This window comes from Acartia tonsa, chromosome 8 (genome assembly GCF_053477335.1).
Source record: "Acartia tonsa isolate MP-2025a chromosome 8, ASM5347733v1, whole genome shotgun sequence".
Taxonomy (NCBI): domain Eukaryota; kingdom Metazoa; phylum Arthropoda; class Copepoda; order Calanoida; family Acartiidae; genus Acartia; species Acartia tonsa.
In genome coordinates, this window is record NC_137267.1 from 22,158,203 (window position 1) to 22,180,604 (window position 22,402).

General features: G+C 31.2%; 1 protein-coding gene across 1 annotated transcript in view; it reads left to right on the forward strand.

Moving 5' to 3' along the window:
• LOC145326305 (uncharacterized) overlaps window positions 1-22,402 on the forward strand; it is a 74,873-nt gene that overhangs the window by 7,845 nt on the left and 44,626 nt on the right. The window contains exon 2 of the mRNA XM_080169588.1: window positions 20,719-20,787. Within this exon, the coding sequence (XP_080025714.1) occupies window positions 20,719-20,787 (69 nt within the window). The remainder of the gene's footprint in view (window positions 1-20,718; window positions 20,788-22,402) is intronic.

Below are 22,402 nucleotides of genomic sequence, written 5' to 3' on the forward strand. Positions count from 1 at the left end.
GAGTATCCTTTTATATAAAGTAGTAAGTGTTTTTTGTCTGTCCCGAAGGATCTCGCTAACCGCTGAACCGATATTGTTCTCCTTTACAGTGAAGCTTCTTATATGAACTAGGGAGGTTTTAAACTATTTTGGGGGAAGGTATCTACACCATTCCACCTTAAGTGCCCCTAGATGCTTCTAGGGGGAGCAGCCGCTAGTAATGTTATAAAGTGATAAAAAATAAAAAATTCGCTGGAGTAAAAAAAAGTTTTTTCTTCAAATGATTTATTTTGAAAAGGTATTTTGGTGAACATTCGTCAGTCTGCGTGAAATTGTGGATAAAACTGAGAAATGAAATAAAAATTTTTTATTTTTTATCCCAATATAAAAGTAACAAGATGTCTGCCTGTCTTTATAGCTTTATAAGATCTTTCTTATAACGTAGCCTTGACTAATAATTTTTTTTTCTCTTTTCTTTAAAACTTAAATAAAAAGTGGAGGGAAACTTGACCCCTCCAACCTTCTGGAGGCTTCTAGGGGCATAGCCGCCAACAATTATATGTTTAAAACGGTACCTGCCAATTAATCTAGGTATTTTTTCCCTTGTTTTCAAATTCAGATTTCTAGAGCTGCATGGTTGCTTCCACGAGAGTTCAATACTTAAAAATATTTTTAAAACACAAAGTACAAGGAAAAGTAATTATTATCAGCCCAATTTACAAAACAATTTTAATGTTTTTTACTTTTTAAACTACTAGCGGCTTCGCCCCTAGCCTCTAGGGGCTTTGCCCCAAGAGGTGATTAAAAAAATTAAGGCGAAATTCGTTAAAGGACCAAGGAAATCTTCTACAAAACCTAAAGAACCTAGGAAATCTTCTACAAAACCTAAAGAACCTAGGAAATCTTCTGCAAAACCTAAAGAACCTAGGAAATCTTCTACAAAACCTAAAGAACCTAGGAAATCTTCAGCAAAAAAAAAAAAAAAAAAAAAAAAATGGGGGGGGGGATTTTTTGTTTTTGGGGGGGTTGGGGGTGTCCCACCCCCCAAGAAAATAGCTTAAAACCACCACAGGACCAATAGAAATATACCCTGAAGAGTAGAATCCAATCGGTTCAGTGGTTACCGAGATCTTAAGGGACAGACAGACGGACAGACGGACAGACGGACAGACGGACAGACATCAAGCTACTTTGTATTATAGAAGAGAGCTTATATTATCTTATTCCTTAATTAAAAATTCATCTATATTAGGGTAACGGGTTATAACACTTTTTTAAGTATCGGACCTAAGTCCTAGATTGCATAATCTGCAGCACAATTGCACCTTTTTCCTTCCTCTCTCACTTGTAAAAATTAATTCATCCTCTTGTCTTTAATAAGTTTAATATACTGTAAATTTATTACGGGGACAATTAAATCCTAAATGAAATTTTTACTTATTCATAAAAAATCAGGGGCTGTGCTTCAGCGAATTGATTTCATTTGAAATTACTGATTTTTTCTTATATATTTGTGGCGTAATGTTGGCGTTAAACTTTTGTTGTTGTTCTGTAACTGAAAGGAAGTGGAGAAAAGAAGGAAGTGGGTTGTGGGGAAATTTTCACTTAAAATTGTTTGTCAGAATCCTGGTCCCATGTCCCTGAAAAAATTCACTTTCCTTGGAGTGCTGCTACTCTGCATTGAGGGTAGGTCTATAATTCATATATCTTACTACGTCTGTCGTGTTTATAAAAATATTATGAACGTATATGACTTTTATATTCACATATTTTTCATCTTTTTTTTATCTTTGGTTATCCTTTTTCCGCAATATTTTTTTTCATATAAAGATCATATACCTAAGCTTCATATATGACGGGAGGGTTTAAAGCTATTATAAATAAAATAGAGACCATAGATGCTGGGGCCACATCTACTGGTATTTATATTGTAGAGTTCTGTAGATTATTAAATGTTTGACATTAATTTGAAGCTTTTAGATATATGGATATATCATTACTTGAATCTTATACCAGATTGTCATGAACTTTAATAAACTGAAACTCGCAGCGGGCTCAAATAACGATACCCCTCATCCACACACCTTACCCAATCGCCTCCCCTCCCACTGGATGAACGAAATGAACAATTAATGAGTTCCATTTTAGCAACCTAAATTGACGACTATTTTCTCCCATAATTCTGGATATTTGTCATAATATCCAACTATATTCTATATCCATTTTTAAAATAAAATATTATAGTATTATAAAAATTGCATTTATTCCCTTCATCCCCCCCCCCCCTGTTTACGCGCTTTTAGGTGCAGCCCTATGAAACAATTCAAATCACTGTATACACATTTTTCTTATATGTTTTTATCTTTTTATAATCGTTGCGTCTTTAAATTGTAATTGGTTATTGGGAAAAATATTAGTTCGGAACATTTTTATGACAATAATGCCATTGGCAATTTAATTTAATGCGAAAATATTTTTGTTTTATGACAACAAATTCAAAAGAAAATATGAGTTTGTAAAAGATGGATCAAGTAATAGCTATTTATCGCATCGTATTAAAGACAGCTTTTCGTGGATAATAAATGATCAATTGAATGATTGAAACCAGTTTTGTTAGCACCGTGGGGTTGAAGGACTGGTCTAACAAAATTGGTACTTATTTTATGATAATTTATTTTAGTAATCGTCGATAATTGTCTGTACTACGATGCTATACATGAGTTTTTAATATGACTGAGAACCTGTTCTAATACAGCGAATATTGATTGATTTTGAAGCCATATTGGAAAAGAAAACAAAGTATTTATTCATATAGGTTGTACATAATATTTCTATTGCAGTATTTCATTCAATTTTAAATTGTCACACTTATATTGGGGTAAAATGACGCCCATTTAAAAATAATTTACACAGGGGATAAATTTTCATGAAAGAAGAGTAATTACTTTCTTAAAAACCCATAGACTGGGTGTGAAATGACAAAATTTTACTTTATTTGAAATATGACGCAAAGCGGCAAAACTTAATTTTAGGGATTAATTACCCACCATTCACCCTCCGTACGACCTTGGACTTACCATGTTTTAAATTATAAATGGAAGCAAATCTCTTTGAAAGAAGGTTATACTTATAGAAAAATGCAATAGGAATTTTCAAAAATGAATCTGCAAATAAAAAATAAAAGCCCTCAATATCCTCGAATATTTTGATGAAAGTTTGCAAATTTTATGTTTACAAAATCAAAATTACATGAATTAAAATCTTCAAAGATGCTACTTTGCTTCAAGTTAGAAAAAATACTCTCATGCAAGTTTCTTTCAATATTGCTTCTTAAACTATTTTAATATTACATATTGAAAAAAAAAGTTTTTTTTCTACAGAGATTTCCAAATGTTTGAGAAAAGAAAGTTTTCATATTCATAAAAGTATTTTCAGACAAAAAATTTAAATTCTTTGTGTTATTTCGAGACTGACAAAATTGTTTTTTTAAAATACTATTTTTTATTTCATTTTCTCAGAAAATTGTCTATAAAACGAGGCTATACATGTATTATGGTTGAGAACAAGTTCTAATCCAGAAGATATTAATCGGTTTTGAAACCACACTGGGAAATTTAATATTATTGATACTTAATTAAAGCATAACCAAAAAAGAATAAAAAAGCAAAGAAAAAGTGAAGAATAAAAATTTTATAATGGGAAAATTATAATTGATGTTTGAACTTATCAGGGCTCGGCAGCTGCACAAAAGCCGCGTGTAAGCCTCAGTGAAATTGTCATTTTATAAATTTAAAATTCATCTGAATGTCTAAACTTGTTCCTAAACAGAAAATCTATTTTTACGGAATTTTTATTTTGCACTTAAGCGGGTTCAAACTTGAAGCCTATGTGCGGCTGAGGCGCGGCTGCCGAGCCCTGGAATTTAATGCTTACAATAAAAGACATTAACACTTTGTAAAGATTTATATCTCCTTCTGATCTTCATAAACTGAAATGTCGTGATTTCAAATGTAATAAATCTATTATTAGCGGTTTTGCCCCTACAGACCTCTAGGGGGCAATTCAGAGGAGAGGTAAATTCGACCTCCCCCATTTTTCAATTTGAGTTTTAAAAAGAAAAAAAGAAAAGAAAATATTTTTTAAGTTTGTGGGAAGGGGTGGAGTGGAGATACCCACTCCCAAAATAGTTTAAACCTTTCCTGGACCTATAAGAAGCTCCATTGTAAAGGAAAACCATATCGGTTCTGCAGTTAGCAAGATCCTTTGCTACAGACAAAAAAGCTTACTACTTTATACAATAGGATACCTTTAAAAAGCTCTAATATTATTAAAGGCGTTATGGATAGCATAGCCATTAGTGTATTCAAAGATTATTAAAAAACGCCAATTAATAACTATAGACTAATAGTGCTCTTATACATTGAAAATTATTTTAAAAATTAAACAATATTTTTATTTAAATATAGAAAATCTTGGCTTTTATATAAATCCTCAATGCTAATAGGCATCCTTTTAATCTAAGGTCAATAATAAACCGGTTAGCAGTTGCAATTTTTAACCCAACCCCAATCTTAAAAAAAATAAATAGGATGGGCTTCTAGAGCTTTTAACAACAATAGACATTTTAGGATTAAGAGCAACAATTTTGTTTAAAAACTTCTAATGTTGTAAGATAAGGACAGTTACGTCTATAAGTTATTTTGTATCAATATTTAAGTACCAAAGGTTTTAAGGCAACAAATTAGAGAACTTGCTTTTTAAACTTTGAGTACCAGTGTAATTTACATTTCAATATCTCCTCCTTTCCTGATAAGTAGTGACATAACTTTAAATAACTAAGTTTCTTTGGGCTTGGATAAAAATAGTAATAAACATTATCTAATCATATTTGTTAAGAACTTTCCTTATTTGGATGTTTGTCTTTCTGTTTGCTTATTCAAATTTAGCTTAATACTTTTTTAGAGAAGTACTTTTAGATAATTTTGAAGTCGTAGATCTCTTTTGTAGATTACTAATTCCGTTCTTGAAAAATTATCTTATCTACAAATTTAAGCAAAAGCAACTTTTGTACAACTTACTTTTTCCTTCTGTTTAACGTAAATCTTACCTCAGTAATACCAGACGAGCACAGAATACCTCCCAATACTTTTATATAAGGGGGTATAGTATTTTACAGGTGTTAAATGGGGTATAGTCCTTTAAATGTTACCTTTGGCAATGTTAGTTTAGGTTACATTGGGTACAGTGTAGCTCCTCCCACAGGGCTAGGCATAAAGAAAATAAACTACCCCCCTTATTCCCTTATTTTTTATTTATTTGAAAGAAAATGATTTTTCCATGCTCGCTACGCATTTTCAGAGAAATCACCAAATATTCTTATGAGAGGATTTTTTTAAAAAGCTGATAAAAAATAAAAAAGTTCCGTTAGACTTAGGAGATTTTATTGACAATAAAAAAAATTTTTCTCATTAAAGTAATGGACAATGTGTATGTGATTAAAAATGCATTTTATATGCACAAGTTTTTAAAAGAAACCTATCTTTTTTTTCAAAAACAAGGACTTGGGACTTCCAAAAGGGAGGGGGGGGGGGGGGGGTTAAAGGGATGATTTACCCCCGTAGGCATCCAAAAAATTTATATTTTTATTACCCGGCCCCCCCCCCCTCCCAAAAAAAAGACAAATAGTTTGTGAATTAATGAGGAAAAAAGAGAGAAAGAGGGAGGAAATTAAAAAGGACTTCAGCTATTCAATCTCCAGTAATACAGTCAAATGGTCACAAACATTTATAGCTTAGCTTCGCTGTTCAAATTACAATTGACTTGTACATAAAGCACCTCATAAACAGTGATTTTTATGAACATTTTGATTTGAAATGAAATAATTGACAATAATTAATCACAAACTTAATCATGAAGTGTCCTCCCCCCCAAAAAAGGTAATTAACCCTCATTTTTCAAGTTTCGTGATAATAGCATAACAATTTTTTAAATGCCTTCTTAAGAGTTCAACAAAACAAAGATGATATTATCAATAAAGGTATTTTTTTAATAAATTAGATCACTATTACTTCGTTTATATCATTTCAGTATTAGACTCCCCCCCCCCCCATCCTCCTTTCCGATTCTATGATTCTCAAAATATTCATTGAGTGGAAACAAAAAGGCTGTATCAATTCCCGAGCTTGACTTAATTACCCTGCTAAATAGCCTAAAACCTGACAAGCTAATATAAAGCCTCCCTGACATTTTTAGCTCTGTAAGGCCATTTGTTTCCGAGATTTTATTAAATTCAAAACTTACAAGTTGAAAGATTATTTTGAGTTATTAATTTCACTTTAAATCTCAGCAGAACGACAAAAATTCCAAAATTTCTTTTTCTCGAACAACAAAGTAAATTAGAGAAGCTCTTATAAATATAGTTATCACTGAGAACTAAAACTTTTTTACAAATGCATTTTCTCATTTGAAAAAGTAATTTGTAAAAATGTGTGAACTAACCCAGGGAGAGAGGGGACAATGGGATATAAATTATTAGTTGAAAAACTTTCTTTGGGTATTAATATATTTCAATCGAATTGTACTAAGGTATAATATTAGGATGTCAAAAAATTTTGACCAACATTATTTTGTCCTAAAATGCCCCGTCCTTTAAGATCCCTGGTACTACTCTAATCAAAATGATCTCATTACTGTAGATTTGCCTACAAGTAACAATTAAAAGAGAGAGAGAGAGAGAGAGAGAGAGAGAGAGAAAGAGAGAGAGAGAGAGAGAGAGAGAGAAAGAGAGAGAGAGAGAAAAAGAGAGAGGAAGAGAGAGAGAGAGAGATGTCATAGTCTTCAGACAAACTTCAGTTAAGCTTATATAAAAGTAACTGTGCTAGTAGAAAGCAATTAAACATTACAATTGTCTCAACCATGACACTTTGGTTGAGTGTGACTTCAGAATTAGCGGGAAGTTCTCGAGATCTGTTGGCGAACATACAAACCCCCAATACCAGGAACCATCAAGTTTCAACAGCAGGTTTGATTATAGATTTATTGATGAAATTATTTCAAAGTCCTGAAATTACAAAATCAATTAATTCATAATTCCAGTTATTTATAACCACGTAATCTTAATTGCTTTTTAAAAATCATTTTTCTCTACGGTTAAGAATCTTTGGAAACTTTGGCTTTAAAGGAAAATTATTTGGTTTAATAAATCATTGTTAAATGCAAAAATAAAGGCACATAAAAAATTACTAAAACATATATTAATCATAATTAAGTTTCATGCTTAGCTGGCTAAAGCCTTTTTTTTTGACTACATATAATCGTCTTATACACCATTCTTCTTAATAAAATTAACAAATTATACCTGAAGTTCTTATGGTTTCAAATCCCTGGTATACTAGGGTTGTTCACGCACTATGAGACCAATGATAGGCCCAATTTTGTTCTCCGAAATCTTCACACACTCATGTCTCATTCAAAAGTAACGAACGTGGCGCATCAAAATATATAAACAATCCATACCGCGTCACTTTATGAAAGGAAAGTCAAAAAAGACGACATTTGCGCTTAATTTGGGATAATGATAAGGAATTAATTTCGAACTTGATAAACACAAAGCTTCCTCGAAAAGAGGTTAAGACAACAATTGTGTATTTCATTTAGCCCTATCAGTTCCTGTTGATTTTTCTATGGTCAAAGGGATTTCTATCAAATGTAAATGGCAGAAAAAAACTAATTACCGAAAAAAATTAGCTAATTTATTGCAACTTATTTTCAATAAATGTGCACATTCATAAATATGCAAATAGGCAAAACTCTTTGAACCACTGAAATATTATATTCATAGGCTCGGCTGCCGCAACTTGTTAAGGCCAGTCGCAGCACAGTGGTATAATCCGTAGAATTTCATCCGAAGCCTCAGACTAGAAGCACTATGCATAATATGGCAGTTATTGGCCTAAACTGGGCAGCTGCCGATCCCGGATGAATACTGAACATTTAAATTGCTGGTCATTGTCAAGATATAAATAAAAACCCTTGACAAGTCTTTGTCTTAATTCCCCAAGTCCTTGCTTCATGTTCAGTGCTGTTTTTACATTATAACACAGAAATGTAAATATAATCCTTATATAACAGTAACAAGATGTATGCAAGTCTCTCTGTCTGTTCTTGTTTGTGTGTTTTGAAGGATTTCGCCAACCGCTTAACCAATATGATTCTCCTTTGCAATTTAGCTTCGCATGGGTCATGGAAAGGTTTATGAATTTGTTTGGGGAGTGCAACACCACCCTCTAAAATGAAATCAACCAAAGAAAAGAGCACCTTCCAAAAAATTTCACTTCCTTGTTTTTTTTAAACTAAAATTAAAATTGGTGGTTACTACTTCTCCCCCTTCCCCTTGAACCCCTGAAAGATGATAACCATGATAAATAGGCAAAATGTTTCGTAAGATCCATAATGAACAGATTTATGTAGATTGAAATTATCAGTGGTAGTGTCTGGACACTGTAACTTTGTACAAACCAATCAATATTCAATTTTGCCTATAAGTGTTCAAGTAGCATAATATACTTTCTATTGTCCCATTACTCAAAATAGATTAACATAGACTTCATAGAATTTTAAGCAGAACCCCTCGACATTTTTTATGTTCATTAGTACGATTTTTTTATATGAGAAAATTTTATAAGAAATAAACTGATGCAAATTTGATTATAAATTTCTTTTCTAAAACTATTTTACTTCTTGCTTAAAAAGATAATTGTACTAAATTGATATTAATTGTATGAGAGCCTTTTGGTCTAAGATAGGATAAAAAGATAAAGGCTTGCGACCCTATCTGCAGAAAAAAATATTACAGTAAGATTTACGAATGGATCATTGTGTATAAAGAAATTTTATGTACTTCTTTCATTGGTTAAAATATTGTTCATTTTATAGAAGAAAGAGGGAACAATGGGCTGTTTAATGCACTAGCCCCAAAGTTTTATAATAACTTTTTCTTATTAGTTAACTTAACAACTATGGGGGCTAATAATGAATTTTGGTTGGTTTGTTTATTAAGTTGAGTGTCCAAACGTTTCAACAATTAATAATAAACTTTAAAGGGATAATTTTAAGTATTACATTGGGTAAGTACATCATTTTATCGAGCATTGTCTTATCCCTTTAGATCCCTGATTTATAGAGTTCATCATAAAAAGAAATTTAAAGATGAAAATCTTAATAAGAAAATTTAATCTAAACAGAAAAGAAAAATTTAAATTAAATTCTCCCAAAACACAGTTATATATTCGTGTATCTAACTGTTTAAGATACCTATCCCATGACAAGTTTCCACTCCCTACATGTCCTTCACTACAGGCACAACTGGCATATTTGATAAGGTCATTCTTAAGGATACATGCGATAATAGTTACTTGCGAGTCAGTTTTTTACCAATATATTTTTTGCCACCTTAGGAAAGGACTGATGTTATGCTATTTTATTAAGTTGTAATTTTTCGAATATTAGATCTTGCAAACTTATAGACTGAGCGTTGTGCAAAAGTGATGCTATTTTTCAACAAAATGTCCGTTTGATTGTGCGTCTGTATGGGTCTTCTGAAGAGATAAAGTTCTTCTTGACAGTGAAGCTTCTTTTTTGTCCAGGGAAGGTTTATAACTTTTTAGAAAGAGTACTAGTATCTCCCCCCTTGAAAGAAAAATTAACCCCAAATGACACACAATATGCTTAGATAAAAACATTGATGTTTTTCATAACTAATATTTCCTTAAAACCTTGATATCAAACAAGCATCAATGAATGATGAGGCAAAATTAAATGATTATCTAAATTTCGACTTCACCAATGATACCCACTTAATTATTCCTTATTGGGAAATTATGACAGTGCAAATTTGGTGATTTTGCAACATTTTTAACAACTCTATACATGCAATATAAAATCAATCAAAATACAGGATTTTCTATACAATTACTGATATTCACTAATAATGGTTGTAAATATATCCAGGAAGAAGGGTGTTTAAAATTAATTTTTTACCCCATAATGGTCCCCCCCTCCCCACCTTGATGAATTTCTGTACACACTACTGCCTTCTTCCTTTAAAACATAAAATAATGACAGCTGTTTTTCAGTTTGTAAGAAAATAAGTACCTAAAAACAAAGGTTGCTAAATAAAGGGGTGAAGGAAGCATAATATGACTTTGACTGTGTTACAGTCAGGTAATTTATCAGACAGGGGATCGTTACAAAAGTTAATACTACTTTAGCTCTATTACAAGCTAAAATTTAAGTGCTCCCTCCCCCTTTAACCCGACCAAAAAGGGTCTGGAAGGGTTAAACAATAAATTATCATTATATTTTATATAAATTTCCTATGTTATCCTTTTCTTAAACTAACTTGTGTTAATATTTTCGGATAAATTTATCCTTAAATAGAATGTTAGGCGTAACTCTCAGACCCTATGTGTTGCATTTGGTTCTTCTTGAAATGCACACGGCAACTATAGTAACTGGCGGCGCAGCGCGTAATCACCACTAGAGTCTAATCTACAGTGTTCACATAATAAGATTAAATAAAATGAGATAATATTAAAATTTTACACTGTTAAAAAAGTTATTGAGATTTTTTTATGAATTTTTATACGAATTTGACTTTAACATTTTATCATTTTCTTATTAATTAAAATATTGAATCTAAAAGATTTAGAAAATATTGCAATAAATTAGGGAAAAATACCAATTTTTAACAAAATTTTTAAAAAATGTTATATCATATCCGCTTTAGTGTCTTATCTTGAACTTTTTTGATAATATGAAAACAAGTCCTTTTGCTGTCGTGACTGAGCCCTTATAACCTTTTCTAATGGGTCTTGCCAATCAAGTTGCATCTTTAGTATGCATAACTAATAATATTGTTAAATCAAGGATAGCAGCATCTGAGTAAGCGAAGCCCAGCTATTCAGATGAAAGAACGGGTATTTATAATTATAGAACAATCTAAACAAAATGTATTTAATGACAAATTACTTCTTACTTAGTGCCTAATTGGCATAATCATTGTATTTTATCATGCAGGGATCGGAAGCCTCACGTAAGCCGCGTGTAAGCCTCAGTGAAATCGTGATTTTATCACAATAAAATTCAGCTGGATGTATAAAACGGCACTTTAGCAGACAATCCTTCTTTCTGAAATTTTTTTTTTCTGCTCACAAGCAGGTTTAAAACTGAGGCTTATGCGCGGCTTACGTGAGGCTTCCGATCCCTGATTTTATGACATAAAATCAAATATCAAATACATTTTTAGACGTCCTGTAAATAACTATCAATTTACTACCCGTCCTAGATTATACCTTATTATTACATGAATCTTAATGAATAGTTTGAATTGAATGGACGGACACTCATAATTTGTAGAATAGGCACACTTGAACTTATGCAGATAAATACACCTTGGTAATTCAACTAATCAATCATCTATAAGTTGTACTGTGTGTTTTAGACAATAATAGCGGATGCACACCTAGCTTCTATGGGCTCTGTATTCCATGGGATTAGTAAGAAGTGAGCAGAAAAATAGCCTAAAACCATCCCAAGGCGTAATTCTAGAAATAAAACAACCTAAAACTAACTAAAATAGGATAACTCAATAAGTTTTCAGTAGTTATTGAAATTTTAAGATTAAAAAAAATACTACAATACTTTATTTAATTAGGATTTAAAGGTCAATTGAAATTTTTTACCATTTTTGAACCCTTAAACTTTTGTTATAAATTTAGCCTTAACCATTTTTTTGGTACTGTTTTTGTTGTTGTTGAAATTTATCTTAATTCATTAGCTTTTCCTCTGCTATTTATAAACATAATTGTCCTTCTTTAAAAAAAATCAAACATTTGCAAATGTTTTGCTCTATACAAAAAATCATTTTCGTTCAAAATAAAGTTTGCGAAAAAAAATCTTTTAAAATCCAAGTATACACACTGATAACAACAAAAAAACACAAGTTGGGGTTTACATTTTGATTTATAGAGACATAATAGTAAAAATGCATTTTTTTTCACTGACGCCAAAAATGCGTCAGGTTTTTAAATGGGTAACAACAAATAAATGATACAAAATATTTTATTTAAATAAATGCTTTTTTAAATAGGTATGAATATCTGAATGCATACCTAATACTTAGCAGTCAACTAATTTTATTTAATATTAAATTTTAGGAAGTATTTTGACCCCTGTAAACAAGTTTTTCTGCCCATTTTTTTACACAGGGCATTTAAAAAAGGACCAGGGACAAACGTAGGAGTGACAAACGTCGGAGTGGACACTTAACCTAACCAAACCTATTTTTTTTTAAATGCCTAGATCCTTCGGGGGGCTTATTTGTATATTCATATCTTAACCTAACCTAACCTGAATAGAAATACTTAATTTGATTAACTTAATATTTTAAACACGCCAGCGCTTGTTTACCCCAATGCTTGTCACTCCTGCGTTTGTAATGGAACCTTAAAAATATCAAACAAGGATAATTTGCATTTTCCTCAACCTTTATGTACAATAGAACTGGTTCTCAGCCATAATGATTAACTATGTATAGCATCTTATTACAGAAAATTTTCTACAAATATAATAAAAATCCTAAATTTATTACCAGATTTGTTAGCCGAACCATTCAGCCATATGGGGCCAACAAAACTGATTTTAATATTATAATATTTCATTTTTGTATCCGCGGAAAGCTGTCTACAGTACGATGCGATTAATAACTATTTACTGAACTGAAATATTGCCATGTTAGGAAACAAGTTTATATTTCCAGTGGATTTTTTCATTGTAGATTTTTAATAGCAATAATAATAATAGGTTTTGGAAACATTTTAAATTTAAAAAGTTCATTCTTTGTATGAATACTTAATAATATGTCTGATTTACTGCACATGCAAGAAAAGCAATTTAACATGTACATTGGAATTGCAGTTCACTTATGGCTTCGAAACCGATTAATATCCGATGGATTTGAACCGGTTCTCGGCACTACTGAAAAAAAAACAGGTATAGCATCATGTTACAAACAATTTTCGAAAATTATTAAAATAGATATAAAAAAATAATGCGCGGAAATATGTCTATAATACGATGCTAATAACTAATATAGGTGTGGTTTTTATAAAGATATTAGTTGCTATATTACACAATGTTAGTTTTATATGCATTTCTGAAGATTTTTAAAAATTCTAGCATGCCTAATTAATTTTTAAGAGCTTTCCGTTACGAACGTTTAAACGTAAGTGCGGTCGGACTGACCTTAATTATAGAAAAGTTAAGATTTAAAAAATACATCTAAGTGAACTATCTTCATTAGAGTTTAAAATAACTTTTTTATGCATTTTATTCATTTAATTGCATTTAAAATGAGTTTCTGTGTTTGAAATAAAGAAATAATTGCTTGAAGGAGAGGGTTGTGCCAGGTCAATTAGGATAAATTGTAATTTATCTGAATCTGTTTGGAATAATCAAACAAGGATACATTTAACCAAAACAATATGACGTGCTGAAGATTGTAATAAATAGTATTCACATAGTTTTGCAAACAATTTTCTACGGATGCTAAAATAATAAGTTATTGAATAAATTCGTGTTGATCGAAACCCCAAATAAGTACTAATCTCCGTAAAACATAACTCTTTTCGTTAGTTTAGTATTGTTAGAATTGTCCTATCCATTTTAAACTTGACGTGATGATTCCTGTATCAGTTATGTGCAATTTAGAAAGCGTAGCAGCTCTATAATCAATTACCAGAAAGGTCGTTTTAGACATGTTTATTGACATATCTGGCAACTTTCAGACCCTAGTTCAAAATACCGTTTCTACCTAGCACTTGAAATAACCAGACATTTGATGTCAATTATAAAGTAACTGTACACACAGTAAAAGAATACAGTCCTGAGTTGGATTCTTGAAAAAAATAGGGTCGCTGCATCGCTGCCTCACCAAATTGCTTCTGTGAAAAATCCTCTAAAATCACATGGAAAATCTATAAAAATTAAATAAAATCTTATGTGAATAACCTCCCATGATATTATTTAATTTTTGTAGATTTGTATGTGATTTTGAAGGATTTTTCACAACAATTTTTGTGAGGAAGCGATGCAGCGACACTAAATTTTTTAAGAATCCACCCTTGGTAGCAATAAACTTTTTGGTTTTAGGATAAAATACTGAGTTTGATTGCGACATGTCAAACAGATTTGATATGGTCTTCATGTTTTTTATAATCTAATTTCAAAGATTTAAATTTTGGTTCATTTGATTCCTAATTGCATTTTGGGGCAAATCTTAGATATCAAAGTAGTTGGATGTCTATGAGAGCATAACGCAATAAACATCACCGTCTGAACCAAAATTAATAGGATACTACAGGTTTTAGGCTATTTGAAAATTATATTAAGACATTCTATCAAACACAGTTTTATATTTCGCTTTAAATTAATTAGATTAAAGGTCAAATCAATTAATACAAAAAGGACTCATTTCTTCTATATAAATAAAATGTATTTATTCGAAGAAAATAAAATAATTTTGATTAATTGCGAATTAATTTGATATATATTGTCTAGTACATGAAATAAATAGTTCTCTCATTGCTATAAAATTAATTTATTGCTAGATTATTACAAGTTCATGAATTGTCAAAACTATTTTCTGAAATATATGTGAGCTATTAATTAAAACTTAAACTATTAATTATTTCTTTGTCTATGCAACTCTGCATGTTATAATGGATTAATATTTTTTTAGATCTTAAACCAGATTATCAGGTACCCAAATAAAGTGACATTTGTAGCTGGTATATCGACACCCCACCCCCTCCCTTATCCACTACCCCTTAACCCCATTATCCCCTGCCCGACTACTGGATGAACAAACTGACCAATAAGTGATGTCCATGTTATCAACCTAGATTGATGACAATTTTCCACCTGTCATAATATCCATGTATATTCTAAATCCATTCATGTTCTCAGCCATACTGAAAAGTATTGCAATACGGACAATTCTCCACGAATATTAGAATAAAAATCATAAAATTAATACAAGTTTGTTATCACTAGCCTTCGGGGATAACAAAACTGGTATTAATCTTATATTTTTTCATTTAAATATCCGTTGTCTATAATACAATGCGATAAATAATACAAAGCTTCGCTTCTTAAAAAGACTTGATCGTCCTTGTTGTAGTGAAAGTTATTAACGTTTTTTAATCTATCATTCATACACCTTTACCATTTTTGTTAAAAAAAACAAAAAATTGTTTATTTAGTCTTTTATCTTCGGGCATAATAGTTATTTCGCGCTTCGTATTATAGCCAGCTATAAGGTCTAATACTAAAACTAGTACTAATATTTTGATTTGTATCCTAATATTCGTGAAAAATTGTCTGTATTACGATGCAATTCTTTGCTTTACACATCCTTGTTATTGTTTGTATAGCAACTCAATATTGCAAGAGAACCATGATTGGATGAATAATCAATTGAAAAGGGATCAGGACCTTTAGATGAATAGCGATGAGTAAAGCGACTATATGATGAATCAAGTTTTGCTTTAGAAAATTGACATTTAATATCAATAAAATACAAGATAATTTTTCCACTAACTTTAATCGAGTTCGTTTTTTTTTCAAATTTGAATGTAATTATTAGACATGCATCATATTAAAGCAAAAAATAAAAGTAAAACTTAATCAATAAGGAAAGGTTTAGTTAAATTTATTTAGCAGCTTAGAATTATTTTTACAATCAGTAGTGATGTAATAATTCTTAGTTATTTATTCTTCAAGTTAGATTAATTTGAACGTCTGTTCATCTTTCAACCATAAATCTTTTTCGAAGATTTATGTTAATCTTATTTATTTATAGTATTTAAAGCATACATTGGAATTTGTCTATTATAATTTTTCATGTGCATTTCTAAACTTTTCCCACCATTTTTAATTGTTTTCAGTATTCTTTATATAAAACATTATGTTGTTTTCATCTTTAGATATCTCTATACTTTTTATGGCTAAACTTGTGCTGGTTTAAAAGCGAAGCCTTTCTATAATTAGGGTAGGTCCAGACTTCCTTCGGTGCATCTCTTTTCGTTAATTTAGACATTTTAAAGTTGTCCTATCGATTTCAAACTTTGCATTGTAATTTCTGTAGTAGTTAGGTACGATTTAGAAAGCGTAGCAACTCTATAATCATTACCAGAATGTCCGTACGTTCATTTTAAAAATGTTGATTTTTCTACTTTTTTAAAAACAAATTTTTATGAGATCTAATTATCCGTTTGATCTGATTTTTGGTATATTGATTCCTAGGACAACAAAGTACAATATTATAAGCGAAGCAACTCTATAATCAAGTCCTAAAAATGTAAGTAAGTCCTGTATTTAACAATTTGAAAAAAAATATCTACAATTTTTTTTATACTAATACATTTATATTCTACTGATTAAGTTCTGATACCAGGGGCGTCCAAGCTTTTTTGTTTGGGGGAGGAGGGAAATTTTGAGAATAAAATTTTTTTTTTTTTTTGGGGGGGGGGGTAATCTTTATTTCATAGAGGCATTTTTTTTATTGGGGGGGGGGGGGGTAATCACCCCTTTACCCCCCCCCCTTGGACGTCTATGTCTGATACTCTAGAAAATTCGTTTTTATGGATGTTGTCATCCTTGTTATTATATATGCAAGGGCTTTAAGATGTTTAAAGAGCAAATGCCAAAATGATGATTAATGCAATTTTGAATGATCTTGAAAAATATTAAACTCATTGTTACTACATAATTTCTAACTACATCATTGCTTATTTTTACTGTCTATACTACACTGTAAAAAGACTTAGGAATAAGATAACCAACAAGCGAAATAAATCTAAAATAATAATTGGGGAGCAGATGTAAATGTCGTCAATTTTACTAAGTGTTGGCCCCCAACGACAGCAGAAATTACGCATAGGTTTTGGATTTTTTACTGCATAATACTGCCGGGATTTTAAGGGATAAGACAAAGAACGATATATTGATATACAACCCAAATAATGATTAACCAAATTACTCCTTCTGAAAATTGAAATTATTGATGAAAAGTACCCAAAGTTTATGAGCAAACGAATTACGTTATTATAAAACTTTGATAACTATATGATTTATAGCGGCTTCGCCCCTAGCCTCTAGGGGCTGTGCCCTAAGAGGTGATAAAAAAAAATTGGGCGGAATACGTAAAAGGACCAAGGAAATCCCCTAAAAAAAAAAAATTGGGGGGGGGGGATTTTTTGTTTTTTGGAGGTGGGGGTGTCCCACCCCCCCAAGAAAATAGCCTAAAACCACCACAGGACCAGTAGGTATATTCCCTGAAGAGTAGAATCCGATCGGTTCAGTGGTTACCGAGATCTTAAGGGACGGACGGACGGACAGACAGACAGACGGACGGACAGACAGACAGACAGACGGACAGACAGACAGACGGAAAAACAGACAGACAGACAGACAGACAGACAGACAGACAGACAGACAGACAGACAGACAGACAGACAGACGGACAGACGGACAGACGGACAGACGGGCAGACGGACAGACGGACAGACAGACAGACAGACATCGTTCTACTTTGTATTATGGATAGTCCAATGTTTTTTACCTCCCTTATTATTGTTGAATTTTAATATTTCATAGAGGAACTATTTTCATACAGAATCTGTTCAACTTAACACCAAATAATTATATAATAACGCCGGAGGAGAAATTGAAATTTCTACCAAATTTTTGGAATGCTGACTACAGCCAAAAAATAAGTTTCTAGTCTCTGCTCACGGTTAAATTGCACATTTTGCAATATGTTATTGTGGGGCTACTCCAATATTCATTTAATAATTAATGTTGGTTAGTACTTCATTTCAGAGCTTCACTTTTATGGATGTTGTCATCCTTGTATTTGTTGTAACTTCATATGTTCTAAATTAAATTGTAATTGTCTACAAAAAAAAACATTGTGGACCTATATTTTATTAAGTGGTGTTTACAGAATTTTACCTGGGGATTTTGTAACCTTTTGGGGATTGAATAAGGAAATGTAGTTTACTATTATAATGTTTAAGGGGGGGGGGGGGGGTGCTTTCTGGTTTTATTTGAAATAAATGTTATAATGATTTGAAAAGAAAATCTGTACATAATTATGACAACAATTACTTCATCAAACATTCCTTAAAGTCAACTAAAAATCAACTATTGTAAAAAAAATTGTATGCTTAGTGCACTTTTCAAATTTCTGTTCTGCATTCTAATCCAGACTTTTATAAGAATTTCAATCGGGTTGTGTAACCGTTGCCGCGCCAGAATAGTTGTTTATCGCATCGTATAATAAACAGCTTCCCGCGGATATTAAAATAAAACAACCAGTTTAGTTAGCCCCGTGTGGCCAAAAAACTGGGTTATTTTCTGAATATTTAAATCAATATTCATGAAAAAACCCTGTAACCGATGCTTTACATGATTTTTAATATGGCTGAAAACCGGTTCAAATCCAGCGGATATCAATCGGTTTCGAAGCCATACTGGAAGCAATATTAAATTGACGATACACCCTCGAGCAGTATTATTACCAATTAGTTGCTTTATTTCCCTATACCTTCTACCAATTAGTTGCTTTATTTCCCTATACCTGCTATTTTGAAAATGATAAGCTTTAATAACTACATATTTTCCTCTATTGAATAATATTAAAAACCAAAAGTTTTTTGACAATCGGCTATTTGCAGGCGGCTGCTAAACTCTAAGTTTAATCTTATAATTGAATTATTACACAATCATATTATGTAAATGCATATTTCTCTGATCAATATTAGACTAGGAGTCAGGAAACCTAAGGAATAAGACAATGATAATAAATAAGATATTAAACCGATTTGAACACCAGAGAGGGAGGAGATATTGGTCTGTTTAACACACTAGTCCCCAAAGTCTTATGATAAAGTTTTCTTATTCGTTGGCTAAAGAACCTTGGAGACTTTTGTTGAATGGTTGGTTCATTTAGTTGGGTGCCCAAATGTTTTAATCACTAATTTTAATCTACAGAAGGGTAATATTGTATATTATCATTGGGATTGCACTTTAATTTATTGACTATTTACATCTCAGTTTTTAAAAATAGTATTTAAGTACAAATCATCAAATAATTTAAACATTAAATACATATAATTACAGAGATTCTTACCTGCTATAATTCAAAGGACTAATTTCTTTTTAAGATAGTGTATAATTGTCATCGGCCTAGCCTTAAATACAACAATTATATGTAGTTTCATCTCACAATCATCATAATGTGTATAAAATAAATACTTGCTACAAAAGATATATTTAGATATAAGAGTTTCGTGATTTTCTATAATTTTATTTGTCTTCTAAATTTTTTGTGTCTATTTTTGTGTCTATTTTGTGCTTTTGTATATATATGTAGATGTTTTCATACTTGTTTATTATTTCAAATCTTTTTTTAAAAATCATATAATAGGAATACATTTTAAAATCCTATAACATATAGTAGTAAGGTCTTTTGTCTGAGGCTAAAGATCCCGGAAATTTCTGGTCTAAATGAGTTATATTTTTCAGGGTTAAAGGTGAAGTAATTAGTATAAAATCATTTTTAAATTTTGGTCAATTGTTCACTTTTAGATCATTGTAGAGCAATTATTCTGAAATGGGTCCTGAAGCAGGGATATAGGGATGATACAATGAATCTGAAATAAATTTTCCTGACTTTGACTTACACTTTGAGTACTTGAACTAACTCAGCTTTTCTTAATTTCTCTAATTTTAAAGACTTTAGGGGCAAGAGCTAATGCTAGATGCCGCTGATTTTCTTACGATCCAAGCAGAACATACTCAATGAAATTAATCAACTCGATATCTAGTAGACAACAAAAACTCCGCATATTTCAAACTCCTGTCTAATTGTTTTTGAATTAGTTCTGTTGTTGCGGCCTTTCATCGAGAACTCGAAAATTAAATAAATTGCCAATTATCCCATCCCTGTAACCATGGTCCAGAAGAAATTTAAAAATGCAATTTACTTTGGATTATAATAAATTATATAGATAGACTTGGACATAATATTTGCTAAATGGCCATTATACTAACCGCTTTGTTTTCTCTATATAATAGTTGAAATTGTTATAATATTTCATATTATCACTAGCAAATGCTACAATAGAATCTAGGGGCTTTGTATTCAAAGGGGTAAGAATGGGCAGAAAAAAAATAGCTTAAAACCATCCAAAGGATTAAATCTTAAAAGCCTAAAACCATTATGTGAAGCTTTTCTAAAAAGAAGATTTCAATCAGTTCAGTAATTTTCAAATTCTTAAGCTTCACATAAAAAAAACTCTACTACTTTATATGCTAGGAGAATTATTTAGATTATGATTTGTAATTTTACTAAATTACAGTTACAAATCTGGCGATAGTCATGAAAATACCTAGCAAATACAAACCCCCATCAATTTCTTAACTTTTAAATGTATTTAGTGCAGGGTAGACCCGAAGGGTTATGGCTAATGTCAGCACAATAATTTTCAGAATTATAATATGCAAAAAACTTTTTTTCTGTTAAAATTGTATTAATACATTTTATTATTTTTTTTATATAATATTACCATCTGGCAATTGCTATTTTCTAAAATGATTTAATTTTGCTTGTTTCAGGCCAATTGGGTTCAGCTCTGTTTGCTCTTACTAGTGACTGCCAAGCTAAATGGAATTTATGGCCTTCAGGTGAATGTCTTTCTATCCATCAATCAGTATGTCAGTCTTCTTCTATAAGATTATCCACCTATCCAACAACTCACTACTCTATCTATCTTTTCTGACTATGAATCTATACATCAATTTACACAATTATCTATCTTTCTACTACTCTATATGTCTGCGTATCTGCCTATCTACCACTCCTTATGTCTGTCTTTCTTAGTTCATTTAAATCTTTTAAGCTATTTCTTCATAAATCCATCTATTTAATCATAAACCTTTATTAAAATAATTTATAAATCTGGACAATACTCCATGCTTATTGTACTTTACATAGCAATTTACATATTTGTATTTAGTGTTCTGTAAAAAATTATCTCTCTATCTTTCTGTTTGTGCAGTAGATATATATAGCTTTTTTTTAGTGAAGCTACCTTATAATTCCAAATGTCCGTCCGTCGGCCCACTCGTGAGACACGAAATGGGGGAAACGGAATTTTCTCGGCCGCTATTAAAACTAGACCTTTGGTTTTTTCTTGTCATCATTCCCAGAAATGTGGAGAATAATAGGTATATAACATCCATATAATGTCCGACCATGCTGTTAAACAAAATTTAACCACATTTAAAAAAAAATGATTTCCACACATCTTTGGTATTTATGGTCCTATTTTAGAATATTTTTTAAGTGATCTGATAGTATCTAAATCAAATTTCCTGTCTTTTCCAGAAATTATGTGTTTGTAGATGAATTTACTATTAGCTTTTTTTATTTTTTGTGTATTTTTTATTTTCTCTATTTTATATTCACTTTGTTTCGTTCCATGATTTTTGTGCATAGGTACTTATGATGTTGTCATCCTTGTTTCATATACAAGTTAAGTACTTTATAAATAGCTTTTTATGTACCTGTCAATTGTTGATATTAGCAAATAAACAGTATTATATATATCATTGTCAATAAAGGGTAATCTAAAACTTACATAGCGATAACTGTATTTTTGTCTGTCCTTATTACCACTCTGCATATTTAATAATAGCGGCTACACCCCTTTTTTTTTGAGGGGGGGATCATTTTTTTCTTGGAGCGATTTCTCTTACGGATGGTGGTACCCTCCTATAAAATGTTAATATCTTCTAAAGCTTAAGAGAAGATACACAGAAATAGCAATCGGTTAAGCAATCAGCACAGACATTCACAGATCCTCTTGTTTCATGTTTATTTTGTGATTAAACACTGGCAACAAATTTATGAAGTAAAGTTGTTGAAAGGAACGGAATTGAGAAAACGTCAATTTCTTAGTTGATGTTGAAGATAGATGATTGAAAATATCGCTGTAGATTCCTTTGATCAATGAGAATCCAGAAAACAATTTACTCGGTCCGTCAGTCTGTCGATCATTCTACAACAGAACAATATATTTCTTATGTAAAAAGGTTTTGTGATTTTATAAAACTTAATATTTGCTATATAACTAACTATTTCTGCTTGTCAGGTAAGCCTGTTCCAGTAGGAACCCACTTTAGAGTATCCAGGCTTAGGAATGCCAACAACAATGGAATTTTGGATGTTATCATCCTTGTTATTTATGAATATATATACATATATATATATATAGGTGGCAGAGCATGGTGCAGAGGG